Genomic DNA, 16,228 nt, shown 5'->3' on the forward strand with positions numbered 1-16,228 from the left:
GTTTGATTCCTAGTCAAGGGCAGGGACCTGGGTTGCAGGTTCAATCCCTGGCCCTGGGCAAGGTCATGCAGGAGGCAACCAACTGGTCTCCTTCTCTCATTCCCTATCTCCCTCCCTTCCACTCTAAAATTATCAATGAAAAAATATTCTCAAGTAAAGATTAACAACAACAAAAAAACTAGCACAGAGCCTTTTGCTATTAAATATTTATTGAAAAAAATAAGAATTTAATATTATTCATTATCAAATCAGTACCAGAATATGAAAAACAGAATTGCAACAGCAGCCAAAGATGCTTTGGAGAAAATGTGGATGGAGTGAGAGTACCAAAATAATGGGCACACAAAACCTTACTTACTAGGAATTAACTGTTAGAAACTGTTATATCAGTTACTGAGAGAAAAGCAAGTACTTCCAATTTGCATCAGGATTTAAAAGTAATTACAAACATAACAGTAAATATTACCACTGAGTGTATGGGCTTCAAAACCTGAACTATAACTATAAAACAAAACTCAGAGTTCTCATATGCAAAGTAAATAGTAGCTATCAAAGGCTGAGGTCAAATAAGAGACTAAACATATAGAGAAGGAACCCTGGCCGGTTTGGCTCAGCTGTTAGAGCGTCGGTCTGCAGTGCAGAGAGAATCGGGTTCGGTTCCCGCTAAGAGCACATACCTCGGTTGCAGTTTGTCCCTGGTCCTAGTTGGGGTCGTACGGGAGGCGGCCACTTGATGTGTCCCTTTCATGTCAATGTTTCTCTCCCCCCCCCCCCCCACACACACACACTCTATCTGAACAAAAAATGGAAAAGTGTCCTCGGGTGAGGATTAAAAAAAACATATAGAGAAGGAAAGGTAACACTTTCAGAAAGGTGACCATGTGCTGGCACTACAATATATACTGCCTTATTTAATCATCAACTCTATGAAGGTGCAACAGCTGCCACAGTTTTAAGATGTAAAAAAAAAAAAAAAGCTCAGAGGTTAAGTGACTCATCCCAGGTCAAAGAGCTAGTTGGTGGCAAAGCCAACTATATCCATGATGCTTCTACCAAAACATTTGACTTCTGAGTGAAAACTCACTTTACTTGGTTTCCTATTCTAACATTTTATTTTCTAAGTGAAACATGAAGAAACAAAATGAACACAGTAAAACCTACTTCATTAGATTATAAATTATTTTATGGAAAGTGTTTTATTAATTCTTTATTGATACCTACGTTGCTCACAAAGGTTCCTCACAAAGGAACTACAAAATATTTGTTAGATTTAATTTAAAAACATTGAAATGTTGACATTTAAAAATAAGTACTGTTAACATCCTAAAACTATCCTAAATTGTAAATAGTGTGATATGTACTCAGTGGCAGAGAATAAGTAAACATGACTATTATAAAACAAGATCCTTCTAGTACCTTGATATGTTTTACACCACAGCTGACAAGTTTATTTGGCTGGTACAAATCCCAAGAAATATCAAATATCTGTAAACAAATCAAATTCATGGTTAAAATACTTATTTTCAATCATATGATCTCACTTTTGTGTGGAATCTAATGAACAAAATAAACTGTTGAACAAAACAGGTGCAGAGGCATGGATGCATGGAATAGATTGACAAATCTCAGAGGAGACGGGGGTGGGCGGAATGGGAAGAGATTAACCAAAAAATGTATATGGATATATGCATAGCCCATAGACAGAGATGATAGTGTGGTGAAGGCCTGAGGCGGGGCAGGAACTGGATGGAGGGGGTAATGGAGGGAAATAGCAGACAGCTGTAATACTGTCAACAATAAAAAATAAACTTAAGCCCTAGCCGGTTCGGCTCAGCGGTTAGTGCGTCGGCCCATGGACCAAAGAGTCGCAGGTTCGATTCTGGTCAAGGGCACGTACCTCGGTTGTGGTTCAGCCTGGGCTCTGGTTGGGGTTGTGCGGGAGGCAACCAATCAATGTCTCTCTCTCATATCGATGTTTCTCTCTTTCTCTCTCACCCTCCCTCCCTCCCACACTATCTGAACATAAATGGAAAAATATCCTCAGGTGAGGATAAAAGCTAAAATAAAATAAACTTAAAAAAATACTTATTTTCAGAATCATTTAAGAATGCTGTTCAAAAGACTAAACAACCCCCAAATCCTCCCATAAAGTAATCTTCCTCAACAAATAATAATCAGAGTCCTACACCTCAAACTCTTATGAGAAATAAAGTAAATGCATCTTAGTTTTTACTATGAACTTATGAAGCAACTAGTGGACTAACAATTAACAAATTTGTTTTTTGATACATAAATAACAAGAATGATTCAACACCACTAGGGCATGAGGCAGGAACCTGCATAATTTCTACAAAAGAAAAAAAAGGAATGGAATATACACTTAACACATACAGCTAGAAATAGAGAGTATTTTTATAGCTTTTTATCATGCAGAACTACTTATATAAAGAATCCAAAATTTATTTCAGAATAAAACTTGTTTTTATATTTTAGCTTTCTTAATTGTTTATTGTTTATTAACAAAATTAACTTTTACACTTAAATTTTGGAGATCCCCAGGTTTTGTTCTTTTTTATGATTCCACAAATTCTAAATACACACAAACCATTTTTGTTACAAAATCAAACAAGAAAAAAGCCCAGATGAAATAAATATGCATTAGAAGCACGTACTTTAATAATAAATAAAAGCAAAACTAATATTTGAAAAAAAAAAAATTTCATAGCAGAAAGGAACTCTGCTATCCGGTAGCCTTCACCAGATTCCTTTGACACCTGCCCACATAGTCTAGTAAAATGCTTACTACCTCTAAAAATATACTAAGTGATCTTCTTCTGTGATAACGAAGGAAGAATACATCTTATAATGTTTAACAACTCAGCATAATACAGATTATATGAAAAACATATTGATGCAACTTTAAAATACTAACCACAAAAATACTTTAAAATATCATTTTTCATAACAGTCAATTTACTAAATCTAAAGTACTGATGTGTGAAATGCTTTGTTATAAGTCAGAATACAAAATTATTTAATAAACTATACTTAACATTTTAATAATCTAAATTATGTCTGTGTAATAGGCCCCTTTGAGAATCTGCTAAAAACCAAGTTTATTTTCCAAAATGCAAGTTCACACAAGTGTTTTTATGCAACTTTTACAGATTCATAGATTCCCCCAAAATAGAATCAATGACTATACCTTCTGTGCTGGTGTAGGTTAGGATTTTTACCACACAGACACAAACTCAGAGATTTTAAAGAGTTTGTGATAACATTCTGATGTATGGTTATAAAAGTAGTATAATATTTAATTAAAACATTGACTACAACATATTCTTTACATTCATTTTAAACAGTTTAGAATAAATATATTTTTAACAAGTTTCAAAAGTAAAAAATGTTAGGCTTCTAAAAAAAATTTAATCCTAATACATAATTTTAAACTCACAAACAAAATATCTTTTTCACCTTAACTATGAAATATATGTAACAAATCAGTGGTAAACCAAACTAAATAGACCCTAGGCATGAACCATTCAATTTTTAAATTGAGGTTTTAGGATCATAAAATTTAGTATCTTAAAAGTTTTGTGCTAACACCATATCTATTAAGTCTACAATATATATGCATTCTAGTTAAAACTGTACTTTAAATTTTTTATTACATATGAACTATCTGTCAATAACAAAACACAGAAACATAAAATCCCCTGACACCTTCTGGCCTTTTCCCATCCAGAACCCGTTAGAAACCCCTAAGGAGAATACTTACTCTATCTGTGTGACCAGGAGCCATAGATAACATTTTCCCCCTTTTCCAATCCCAAATACAAACTGCATTTTTTGAATCAAGTCCAACGGAAACCAAGCGCTGAATTATGTCCGAGAAGTCCAGAAGGGAATAAACAGGCAAACAAATAAAAAAGGAACCAAATTATAAATGACAAAAGAATTCTACTCATGGGTATTACAAACATCAAAACTTAAACAGTTATATTTTATAGATCTCACAAAGAAAGGCTGGATATATTTCATCTTGTTAATATTTGCACATATATGTTCTTCACATTAAGAAACAGAAGAATAACTTCCATGTCTAACAGTAGGATTGACAAAATGCCCTAAACATCTCTCGCCAAAAAATAAAAATACTAGCCCTGGTCAGCTTGGCTAAGTGGTTGAAGATTCAGCCCACAGAGCAGAGAGTCTTGGGTTCGATTCCCGCGAGGGGCCATGTACCTTGGTTGCAGTTTATCCCTGGCCCTGGTTGGGGTCTTGTGGATGGCAACCACTTGATGTGTCTCTCTCACATGGATGTTTCTCTCTCTCTCTTCCTCCCTCTCTCCCTCCCACTCTGTCTTAAGATAAATGCAAAAATGTCCTCAAGTGAAGATAAAAAAACAAACTAAAAATACTAGATAAAATGTAAAAACATCTTTTAAATGTACTGCCGAGCTGTCAAAAATTAAGAAATCTGAGAACAAAGCTTTCCTATGGGCATCTCGAACAGTAAGAAAGCTCCTACGTCCACTAAAGGTATCAGCTAAATCCTGGTAAGTCTGATTTTGTTCTGTAGGCTGAACAGGATTAGGAAATAAAGTTTAGGACAAGCCCAAGGTAGGGAGTTATATTTCAGACCTCTAACTAAAGCAGTGAACTCCTCAGAGTAAGGGAAAACAAGAGACCATCCTTTTTAAAGGAAGGGTGGAAATGCACAAAGGGGAGGAAAATTACCCTGAAAATCTATAACCACAAGCAGCCTTTATGTGGTTATAAGGCCTAAATCCACATTAATCATAAATCCCTCTTTTCATTCAGAGTGGTCATAAGGATTGCAGAATCTTCAAGCATCTTCAACAATGTTGCATAGGCAAATATAAATACTATGTCGAAGACTCAAACTTCCATCCCTCAAAGAATTTCTAAAGGTAGTAATCAATAAACCCCCCCCCCCCAATAACCACAGGAAATAAGGGACCTGAGTGAGAATTGGAAAGTCACAACAAACAGCAAAATTAGTCCTGCAAACCATCAGACACTGAAATTATCAAATTATATAAAATATAATTATATAAGATTTAAAAATATCTTCATATGAGCAAAGAATAGACTATAAAAAGTACCCAAACCTGGCCTGTGTGGCTCAGTGATTGAGCACTGACCCATGCACCAAAAGGTTACCAGTTTGATTACCAGTCAGGGCACATGCCCAGGTTGTGGGCCTGATCCCCAGTGGGGGGGCAAGCAAGGAGGTGGCCAATCAATGTTCTCTCTCATCGATGTTTCTATCTCTCTCTCCCTCTCTCTCTAAAAATCAATAAAGAAAGAAAAAAAAAGTATCCAAGCAGATTTGAAGAAGCAAAGAGAATTTCTAGATATGAAAAAATGAAATTAAAAAGTCAAAGAGTTAAATAGGTGATTAGAGGGAGCTAAAGAGACAGAGTTGAAAAGGAGACAGTGAGATGGAAACTAGGAGAGATATTAGGAAACATGAAAGATGGCCCTGGACCGTTTGGCTCAGCGGTTAGAGAATCGGCTCATGGACCGAAGAATGGCAGGTTCATTTCCGGTCAGGAGCATGTACCTCAGTTGCAGTTTGGTCCACAGCCCTGGTCAGGGCCCTGTGGGAGGCAGCCAGTTGATGTGTCTCTCCCACATCGATGTTTCTCTCTCTCTCTCTCTCTCTCTCTCTCTCTCTTTCTCTTTCTCTCTCTGTTGCTCCCTCCCTCCCTCCCATTCTGTCTGGAGATAGATAGAAAAGTGTCCTTGGATGAGGATAAAAAAAAAAAGAAAGAAAGAAAAGAAATATGAAAAATGAACTTCTGGCCATGAATTAGTATCACGGTCTGAACTTGCCTCCCTGCCATAAACAACTAGAAAACTGTACAAAATCTATGAGACAAATGTTTTCAGACATTCATAACAGGAAGTGAAGCATTGTGAACCCTGAAAGAGGGGAAAACAAACAAGGTGAGTGGTGAAATTGCCCCACCCTTTATATAGAAAGGCAATTTCTAGACTATGGCCCAGAAAGATGTAATCCAAACAGAGCTCAGCAGACTTGTTGATTCGAGAAGATAGCCTGGAGTTCAAAGAAGCCAAGATGGCTAGAATTTTCATAAAATCTGTTTATAAGTCCTCTTGAGAACACCAGTATTTGCATGCACAAGGTAAAATCCTGAGACCAAGCAGAGAACAGTTGGGGGGAGGGTGGGTGCATAACACAATTACTAAGACGCTAAAGTCAACAACTCCCAAAGATCACAGAGTCAGGATCACTCAAAGACTTAATTTACACACATGAATGAAGAGAACCTAAATGGTAAATACGTCAGTAATATTTTTCTTGTTTTAAAAGCAAATTAAAGCAAGAAAAATAAGTTATTATGGGGTTGACAAAATATGCAGAAATAAAATGAATTAGAACAATACAATAAACAGAAGGAGAGAAAGGAAAGAGAACACATATATTTTTCGATACCATTTCGAAGTGCACATGATGCTTCATTAAGATCACAAAATTTTGAATAACAAAATAAGCCTAAACAAATTTTTAAAAATACAAATACAGAGTATGCTTTCTGTATTTTCAAAAACAGAAATCAGAATAACATGAAGTTATTATCTTATGAGGTACTTTTATTATGTCCACTTAACAGGTATGGAAACTAAGGTATTAGTTTCTGACAAAAACAGAAATCAGAACAGTATAAAGTTATGCAGAAAATCCTCCAAATATTTGTAAATTAACAATACACACACTTCTGAGTAACTGAAGGGTTAAAGAATAAATCACAAGGACCAATCCACAACACATACGTTGAAAAGCACTGGTTTAGAAGCAGTGGTTGCAAACTACAACTCTCAGGCCAAATTCTACCTGCACCCTGGTTTTTGTAACATACAACAGTTTACTGGAACATAGCCACACTCATTCCTTTACAAGCTGTGAATGCTTTCACACAAAAGTGCAGAGCTGAGTAGTTCTCACTGACACACAGCCCACAAAACTTAAACTATTTATTATCTGACTCATTATAGAAAGTTTGCCAATCTCTGGTTTAGAGCATGGATTCCGGTACCTGACTGCCTATTTGAACACCGGTTCCATCTCTCACTAACTGGATGACTTTGGGCAATTGTTTAGCCTCTCTGTACCTTAGTTTCCTTACCTATTAAGTGGGGCTAATAAATGCATTTCATAGGGTTAATATGAGAACACACACACACACACAGGATGGGACAGAAGTAGGTTTACAGTTGTGAGTATACAAAATACAGAGTTTATTCTTGTATTAGTTTCCATACAAACAACTTTGTAAACCCACTTTTGCCCTACCTTGTATATAAAAGAGTTAGAAGAGTGCCTGGAATATAAATGTTATATAAGTGTTTGCTATCATTACCTTCAGTTTACTATAGTCGCAATTAGCTTTAAGAACCTATGACCTCGTCCAAATGAGAAATGTCATCTAGTACCCAGTTAGAAACAGTTTCTGCGAAGTATAGTTACTGTTTAAACCCCCAAAGGGGTAGAATGAATGGCTCACATAAATAGACAGAGAATAGTTTATTATGGCTCTCCAGCAAATCCACTAGGACAAAACCCAAGGGAACAAGAGCAGATGATTTGCTTCCCCTGAAAGTTCGGGAAATAGAGGGTATCAGCAAATATCTAGCTAAAGCAAAGATATTTATCTCTTGCTATAGAAAACTGTATAGAGATTAAAATTTCACAAGACAACTATAAAGGGAGTAACAGAGGGGCTCTGTCCTTTCTACCAATGCCTCTTCTCTCTGGCTCAGCTCATCATATACACATAGCAAACCACAATTGGCCAAAAGTTTTAAAACTCCATGTGTATCAATAGAGCCTCGAAGCATCTAGCTCTATACAGGTAGTAACAAAACAGACCTGGGAGCACTTCCTCTGTAGTCATGATAAATATATCATGGCCAAAATCAACCTCCTTAAGGACAGGTTAAGCAATAGTAGAAAGAAAAAGGTATAAATAACCAAGCAAATGCTACCTCTTCTCCTAGCTTTTTATCATTTTTTACTTTATCATTTGTTCTCATATTTAATCTAGCCTACATAGATGAGGAAGAGAATAAAGAAAGTTTTCTAGTAAAAGCAGGGCTTAGCCCTGGCCGGTTTGCTAAGTGGTTAGAGCATCGGCCTGTGGACCAGAGTCCCGGGTTCGGTTCCTGCTTAAGGGCACGTACCTCAGTTGTGGTTTGTCCCCGCCCTGGTTGGGGTTGTGTGGGTGGCAACCAGTCGATGTGTTCCTCTCACTCTGATGTTTCTCTCTGTCTTCCCACCTCTCTCCCACCCACTCTATCTGAAGATAAATGCAAAAATGTCCTCAGGTAAAGATTAAAAGAAAAATGTAGGGCCTAAACCATATCTTGGAAGACAAAGTAAGAGAATGCATTTCAGGCCAAAGGACACTAAGGTTAGACATGTCATGGTGCTTTCAGGAAAGAGCCACTAATTCTGTGTGGCTAAGGGTTGGGTGTCAAGTGGGAAGTGGCAGGAAGGGAGGCTGAAGAGGTAGGCCAGAAGCCAGGAGAAAGAGCTTTAAAATTTAAAAAGAAAAAAAAAATAGAGTTAGAATAAAGAGAGAATTCAGTTTTAAATGTGTACTGTATGGTATATCTACATGACATTCAAGGAGGATATTTAGAGTTGGGAGAAACTGGGGCCATTGTTAGCTGATATGGGAGTTAAAGTCATGAATCTAGATCATCACCTGGAGAGAATAAGTAAATTGGAAAAAAAAAGAAGGCTTATAGACTCCAAAAGAAGCAGAGAGAAGGCCCTGGCCAGTTTGGCTCAGCTGTCAGAGTGTCGGCCCACGGACCAGAGGCGTGGGTTCGATTCCAGCCAAGGACATGTACCTCAGTTGTGGTTCATTCCCAGCCCTGGTTGGGGTCATGCAGAAGGCAACCAATTGATGTGTCTCTCTCACATAGATGTTTCTCTCTCTCTCCCGCTCCCTCCCTTCCACTCTTTCTAAAGATAAATGGAAAAAATATCCTCGGGTGAGGATTAAAAAACAAAAAAAAGAAGAAGCAGACAGAAGGAAAGGCTCTTTTAAAGATAACTACGAAGTAACAGTCAGAGAGGGAAAAAGGAAACAGAATCCAAAAGCCTCTTCCAGCTTCCCCAATTCTTCCCTGATCCCATTCCAAACAAAATCTTGGTTATGTCTATTAATTAAATTGGAAGTATTTAGTAAAAAATTCTAGCATACTAAATAATCAAATAAGAAAAATATTCCAATAGGCACAACTAGATCATGTATTCCTGCAACTGTGAAACATACTCAAATAATGGACAATTAAAAGATCCTAGTATGGGGATCCTTGTGCTCTCAGTGTTTATTGTATAAGAACCAATTGTTACAATATTACAAAATAAAAATCACGATTTTTCAAAAGATGCAGGACTTAAAGAAGTAAATATTAATCAAATCATAGAAAGCTATTAGAAGTTAGTATCTGGAAGAGCAACAGAAGAAAAATTTTAAATAACGCAATAGGCATTGAAGTATGTTTAGATATCAAGGAGTTACTGAAAGGCCCTTGGAAAAAAAACAGTAAACTCCTCTAATATTTTTGTAAAAATGACCTTCTTCATAATCATGTGACAAAAGTCAAGGTAAGCTAAAGCATTTTACTTTGTACCAGCATATAATTGACAAATCAGGTTAAAAACATTACTACTTTTTTTGTAGTTCATTCTATAAATTAGCAGAGTTGTAACTATAACTTAGATTTTGTTAAATATGAGAGGTATGCTTTTATTATTTTAAATTATGGTTGTATTTTCAAGATAAAGTACCAGTCAAATTTCCCTTCCTCTTACTTCTCCCCCATTTACTATAAAATTTTAGTCCCTGTTCAACATAGATTCATATTAATAGCCTTTTTAGGCCCTAATTATTCTCAATAAGGGAGACTTCCAGTGTTAGCATAGATATTCAATCCATTCAGAAGAACCTCTCTGGGAAAAGAACATCCAGCATTATTACCAACAGGGAAACTCATTCATTGGATAGATCTTAATTGGTCATTTGTAGTTTCAATTATAGTAGAAAATACAAAAATTATACAATATTTCCTAGTTGGTATCTCATAGTTTATAAATATTAGTGGATAGATATGTTCTAAAACATACTTTTTAACGAAAACATTTTCTCATTAACATAATTTCAGAGATATTCTTCTGAATTTTTAATTGGAAGCAGTTCCTTAACTGTACTTAAAATGGATAAATTCCTTTAGAAATATAAATAACCACCTTCTAAGTTCTGTGTTTGGGAGGCAGTTAAGCATTGCAGTAAAAAATAGGAGCTTTGGAGTGTGACTGACCTGGGTTCCCGCTCTGGTTCCATTTACTAGCTGTGTAACCTGGGGCAAGTTATTTAACCTCTCTAAGTCTCAGTTTCTTTATCTGTAAAATAGAGATAATAATAGTATCTATTTCATAGGGTTGTGAGGATTAAATGAGATAATGTAGGCTTAGCACAATTGCCTTACATTTAGTATGTGCTCAATAACTTTTAGCTATTATGTTTTTTATAAGCTTAAATTTTAAGTAACATGCTCTCATGAAGATCTGTGATAATAAAATACATGTACCCAAGACTTTTCTTATAAGTCGCTTAAAATAAGTGAAATTAAAGATTTTCAACTAAGAAAAGCTATGGGTATAATTTCTCCCTATATATAAGAAATTCCTCAGCAATGCAATATATTACATTTAGAAAAGGCAATTTTAAAATTAAGAAGAAAACATCTATATTTAAACTATACAGACACATAGTTAAAACATCTTGGATTTCATAATATCTTTAGTAAATAATTTTTAAAAACAACTTTGTAGGTTTATTTAATAAAATATAATCTCCTATAAAGTAGGTAAAGAGTATTATTCTCTTCCTTTCAAAGAAGAAAATAAAATCCTGATATGAGGACATTAAAGGACTTGAAAAATAATAGCAAAAATGGCACACAAATTAAGATTCTGTAATTGTCAATCACTACTACATGGTGATATTAAACCCAGAAGCACATTTTTCCCCAAATGAAAGGTTCCAATTAAGTCTTTATAGATCCCTTGCCAGGCTCTTATCAAAATGTCATATATATCATATCTATGCTACTCAAAGGAGCTACTCCTCAGAGTTATAAATAAAACATCTACTAGCTATCATTTTCAAGGGAAGAGAACACAATATAATCTGTTCCTGTTAAATCTATATCTATGAAATTAATTTTATAAATTGAATAGATAACATTTTTTCTAAAAGTTAAAATGATTTTTAAAGTCTAATTTTAAAATAATACTTTAAAAAACTATAAATTAAGCACATCTGCAAAATCCAACTTCTTACCTTCTTAACTATGTTTTAGGTAAAACAATGTCCATGAAAACACCACAAAAAAGCTCTTGTCTTGTTTAATTTTTAAAGAAACCACTGACTAGAAGTAAATAATTTGGGAGCTGACTAGTAAGTGAAATGATCATTATATACTTTGTTTTGAACTTTGATTTTGTCTAATAGTTCATATAGGAACTGCCTCATTTTCAATAAAAATGTCATTTTAATAGAAAATTTTAAAATAACCAAAAATTAAAATGTATACAACTCTACTCAGAGAAACATTCAATTTTCCTAAGATGTCTTCTATCTGTCTTATCAATATACACAATCTGGAAAAGAATTATATGTAAAATTTTCTAGAACAACCAGGTAATATTCTACTGAAACAGAAGCTCTTTGGTTTTCATGGTAGTAATTAATTCAATTGAAAAGTTCTTGATAAAGTAAAAAAAACTCCTTATTGTTCTTATTTTTCTCATATACACCAACCACTCACCCCATCTACCTACCTCTACTCTGAACAAATACTTTTCATCACTGCTTTCTCATTTAATATTTACAGATTTATAATAATTTCTTATAGTACACATTTTAAAACATAGTTTAAAAAAAAAAAGAAAAAAAAATCATCACATACCTGTCCATCTAAGTCGAATGCTAAGCAAGCTATACCATGTGTATGAACATCCTTGAGAACTGATACGGTCTGTACAGTGTATGAATCCCAAACACAGATGTAAGGCTCTTTCCCAACTTGTCCTGTTGCTACCAATACTCGTTCAGGATGCAATGCAAGGCTGCAAAACAAACAGACTTAAAGTTGTTTATAGAGTTTTTATAATATTTCATATATATATATAACACAGACCAATGTGAAAATTAGACTTTATCCATTTAAAATAGTTTGAATTTAAAATAAAGTAACTTCTATAAAAAAATCTAGACTAAGAGTTACTACTTCAGTATTATGTGCGTTAGACAGTTAACAATACACTTAGTAATCCCTGTAAGATGATACAGTGTGTGTAAACTTTTCCAAAAAAAGAATGCTCATAAGGATCAACTGAACCAGTGACAAATCAGTAGCAACCTTACCACATTCCATTCTCTCATTTGGTATTCATCTGTTTGTCTGTTTTTCCCTTTCATTGATTTTAGAGAGAGAGGAAGTGAGAGGGAGAGATAGACACATCCATGAGAGAGAACATTGATTGGCCACCTCCTAAATGCCCTCCACTGGGGATGAGGCCCATGACCTGGGCATGTGTCCTGATCAGAAATCAAACCGGCAACCTCTTGGTGGATGGGATGACATTCAACCACTGAGCTACATTGGCCGGACGGTATTCATTTGTTTTTTAAGCCCTCTTTCCCATTTTTCTCTTTTATTGAATAAAGTCAGACCAAACCTTAGTATCCAAAAATAGTATTTAGTAGCACTCTTACAATAACATTAGTATTAAAGTACAAATCACATTTTACAAAACAGAAAAGTCACCCATAATTCATAGAAAATAATCTATGAGTCTTTAAATACAAGACAAAAACCTAACAGTTGGTAGTGGTTTATGTATATCAGCAGAAGATAGATGAATACATTTCTCCTTGATAAATTTTTCTACAAGTAGATTTATATGATCAGATTCATCTTTGGGAGGAAAAAAATCACTCCTGGCATCAGGGTGGAGGATGTTTTAAAGAGGGAAAAGGAGGGTGTTAATACATAATCAACTGATTGAATTTAAGGAGAAAGGGAAAGGAGATGGTCTATGATGACTGTTGGGTTTCTGGTTTGGACATCTGGATGGCTTGGGGTAGTATTCAACAAGACAGGGCATAGTAAGTGAGTAGTAAAAGGGAAGATAAGTGGAAATAAAAGCTTGATTCAACATATTCAAGTTAGCCAACATATCATGTTAATAGAATATAGAACAACAAAGCCCCACACATTCATCTCAATAGATGTACAAAAAGTACTTGATTAAAATCCAATCCCTTTTATGATAAAAATACACAACAAATTAAGATTTTAGAAACAGAACTTCCTCCAGCCAATTAAAAATTATCACATACCTGTCCATCTAAGTCAAATGCTAAGCAAGTTGTACCATGTGTATGAACAGCCTTCAGAACTGATATGGTCTGTACATACCTTTTTTTCACCTCCAAATTCCTTCATAACCACAGTCCCCCCACCATCAACCTCTGTTTCATGATTCAAAAGCATGCTTGGTAGTCAATGAATAATACAGATGGAATCAAAGTAGATACTTTACCCTCAACAAATTTACCAACCTAACTGCAACTGTCCCAACAGACTGACTTCCCTCTCATAAAATGAAAGAAATGTCTCTATGCCTCAAACTCTTCACCTGTGCTCTGGATCCCACAACCCTTATTTTCAAGTGCTTTATTCCTAGCACTATTTTTTCTGGAATTATTGCTTCCTCATTACTGAGTCACTCACATTAGCATTCAAATATTTCTACTGAAAAAAACTCTCTTTGCCCCTCACCTAACACCCTATTTTCTCTGCTCTCCACTCACAGCAAAACTCCTCAAAAGAGCTTTCTTAACTATTTCACTCCCTTTATCTTCTCAACATATTCCAATTAGGCTTCCACCTCTTCTCCTTCACTAAAACAGTTATTTCCAAGGTCATGTGTAACCCTGTCAAATCTAATGGTCAATTGTATATTTTTATTTTTCAACACTTTTGACACAAATGACCACCCTTTCCTTTTAGAGACACTTCCCCCTCTGACTCCATTATTTACTAGTCCATTCTCTCTACTTTGCTAAAACCAATTCCCATGCCCAACTTTTCAATGTAAAATTGTCCAAGGGCTTTGTCTTGGCTGTCTTCCCTTACTTTCCTAGGTGATTGCATCCAACTCCAGGTTTTTAGATGCATATATTATAGTGATAACGCCCATATCTATATCTCAAACCTAGAGCCATGAGTGTATTACGGGCAACTCACATTTATTTATTTATTTTTTTATGAATTTTTTATTTATTTTTTTGTTACAGATATTTTACATTTTTACCCCATTGGCACCCCCCACCTCCGCCCCGTCCCCGGCTTAGTTGTCCATGTCCATTGGTCATGCATACATGCATATAAGTTCTGTGGTTTATCTCTTCCCACCCCCCAACCCCTCTTCTGAGGGATGTCAGTCTGTGCCCTACTTCCATGTTTCTGGGTCTACTGTATTCCTCAGACTGTTATGTTCATTATATTCCGTATATAAGTGAGATCATGTGGTATTTGTCTTTTTCCGCTTGGCTTCTTTCACTTAGGATAATACTTTCCAGGTCCCTCCATGTCGTCTCAAAGGATAAGAGATCTTTCTTTCTTACCGCTGCATAGTACTCCATTGTGTATATGTACCACTGCTTTTTTATCCATTCGTCTACTGGTGGACACTTGGGCTGTTTCCAGATCTTAGCTATTGTAAATAGTGCAGCTATGAACATGGGGGTACATATATTCTTCCTGATTGGTGTTTCAGGCTTCTTAGGGTATATTCCCAGCAGTGGGATCACTGGGTCAAATGGAAGTTCAATTTTTAATTTTTTGAGGTAGCACCATATTATTTTCCATAGCGGCTGCACCAGTCTGCATTCCCACAAGCAGTGTATTAGAGGCCCCTTTTCTCCACACCCTCGCCAACACTTGTTGTTCGATGATTTGTTGATGGTGGCCATTCTGACAGGTTTGAGGTGATACCTCATTGTTGTTTTAATTTGCATCTCTCTGATGATTAGTGATGTTGAGCATTTCTTCTTATGTCTATTGGCCATTTGTGTGTCCTGTTTGGAGAGGTGTCTATTCAGCTCCTCTGCCCATTTTTTAATTGGGTTCTTTGTCTTCCTTTTGTTGAGTTGTAGGAGCACTCTGTATATATTGGAAATTAACCCCTTATCTGATACATCATTGGCAATGATGTTCTCCCATACAGTGGGTTGCCTTTCCATTTTGATGATTGTTTCTTTGCTGTGCAGAAACTTTTGAGTTTGATGTAGTCCCATGTGTTCATTTTCTCCTTTATTTCTGCTGCCTTAGGTGATGTATCAGTGAAAATTCTGCTCCGTATGATGTCCGAAATTTTGTTGCCTACATTTTCTTCTAGAATTTTTATGGATTCACGGGTCACATTTAAGTCTTTTATCCATTTTGAGTTTATTCTTGTGTATGGTGTAAGTTGATGGTCTAGTTTCATTTTTTTGCATGCAGCTGTCCAATTTTCCCAACACCATTTATTAAAGAGGCTGTCTTTACTCCACTGTATGCTCTTGCCACCTTTGTCAAATATTAATTGAGCGTATTGCCTTGGGTCCATTTCTGGGTTTTCAGTTCTGTTCCATTAGTCTATATGCCTGTTCTTGTGCCAGTACCAGGCTGTTTTGGTTACAGTCGCTTTGTAGTATAACCTGATATCTGGTATTGTGATCCCACCTACTTTGTTCTTTTTTTTCAAGATTGCTGTGACTATTCGGGGTCTTTTTTGGTTCCATATGAACTTTTGAAGTATTTGTTCTAGTTCTATGAAATATGTCGTTGGTATGTTGATAGGGATTGCATTGAATCTATAGATTGCTTTGGGTAGTATGGACATTTTAATGATGTTAATTCTTCCAATCCAAGAACAGGGTATGTGCTTCCACTTTTTTATATCTTCCTCTATTTCTTTTTTAAATGTTCTGTAGTTTTCTGCAAATAGGTCCTTTACTTCTTTGGTTAAGTTTATTCCTAGGTATCTTAATTTTTTTGGCGTGATGGTAAATGGGATGGTTTTTTCAGTTTCTCTTTCTGTGAGTTCATC

The 16,228-nt window shown here is 35.6% G+C and overlaps 1 protein-coding gene across 1 annotated transcript in view; it reads right to left on the reverse strand.

The window, feature by feature from the left end:
- The window catches only part of EML5 (EMAP like 5), a 161,916-nt gene that overhangs the window by 125,246 nt on the left and 20,442 nt on the right, over positions 1-16,228 (reverse strand). The window contains exons 2-4 of the mRNA XM_036277252.1: positions 12,037-12,196; positions 3,779-3,877; positions 1,417-1,485 (exon numbers count right to left, since the gene is read on the reverse strand). Of these exons, the coding sequence (XP_036133145.1) occupies positions 1,417-1,485; positions 3,779-3,877; positions 12,037-12,196 (328 nt within the window). The remainder of the gene's footprint in view (positions 1-1,416; positions 1,486-3,778; positions 3,878-12,036; positions 12,197-16,228) is intronic.

Source organism: Molossus molossus, unplaced genomic scaffold (assembly GCF_014108415.1).
Source record: "Molossus molossus isolate mMolMol1 unplaced genomic scaffold, mMolMol1.p scaffold_m16_p_1, whole genome shotgun sequence".
Lineage (NCBI taxonomy): Eukaryota > Metazoa > Chordata > Mammalia > Chiroptera > Molossidae > Molossus > Molossus molossus.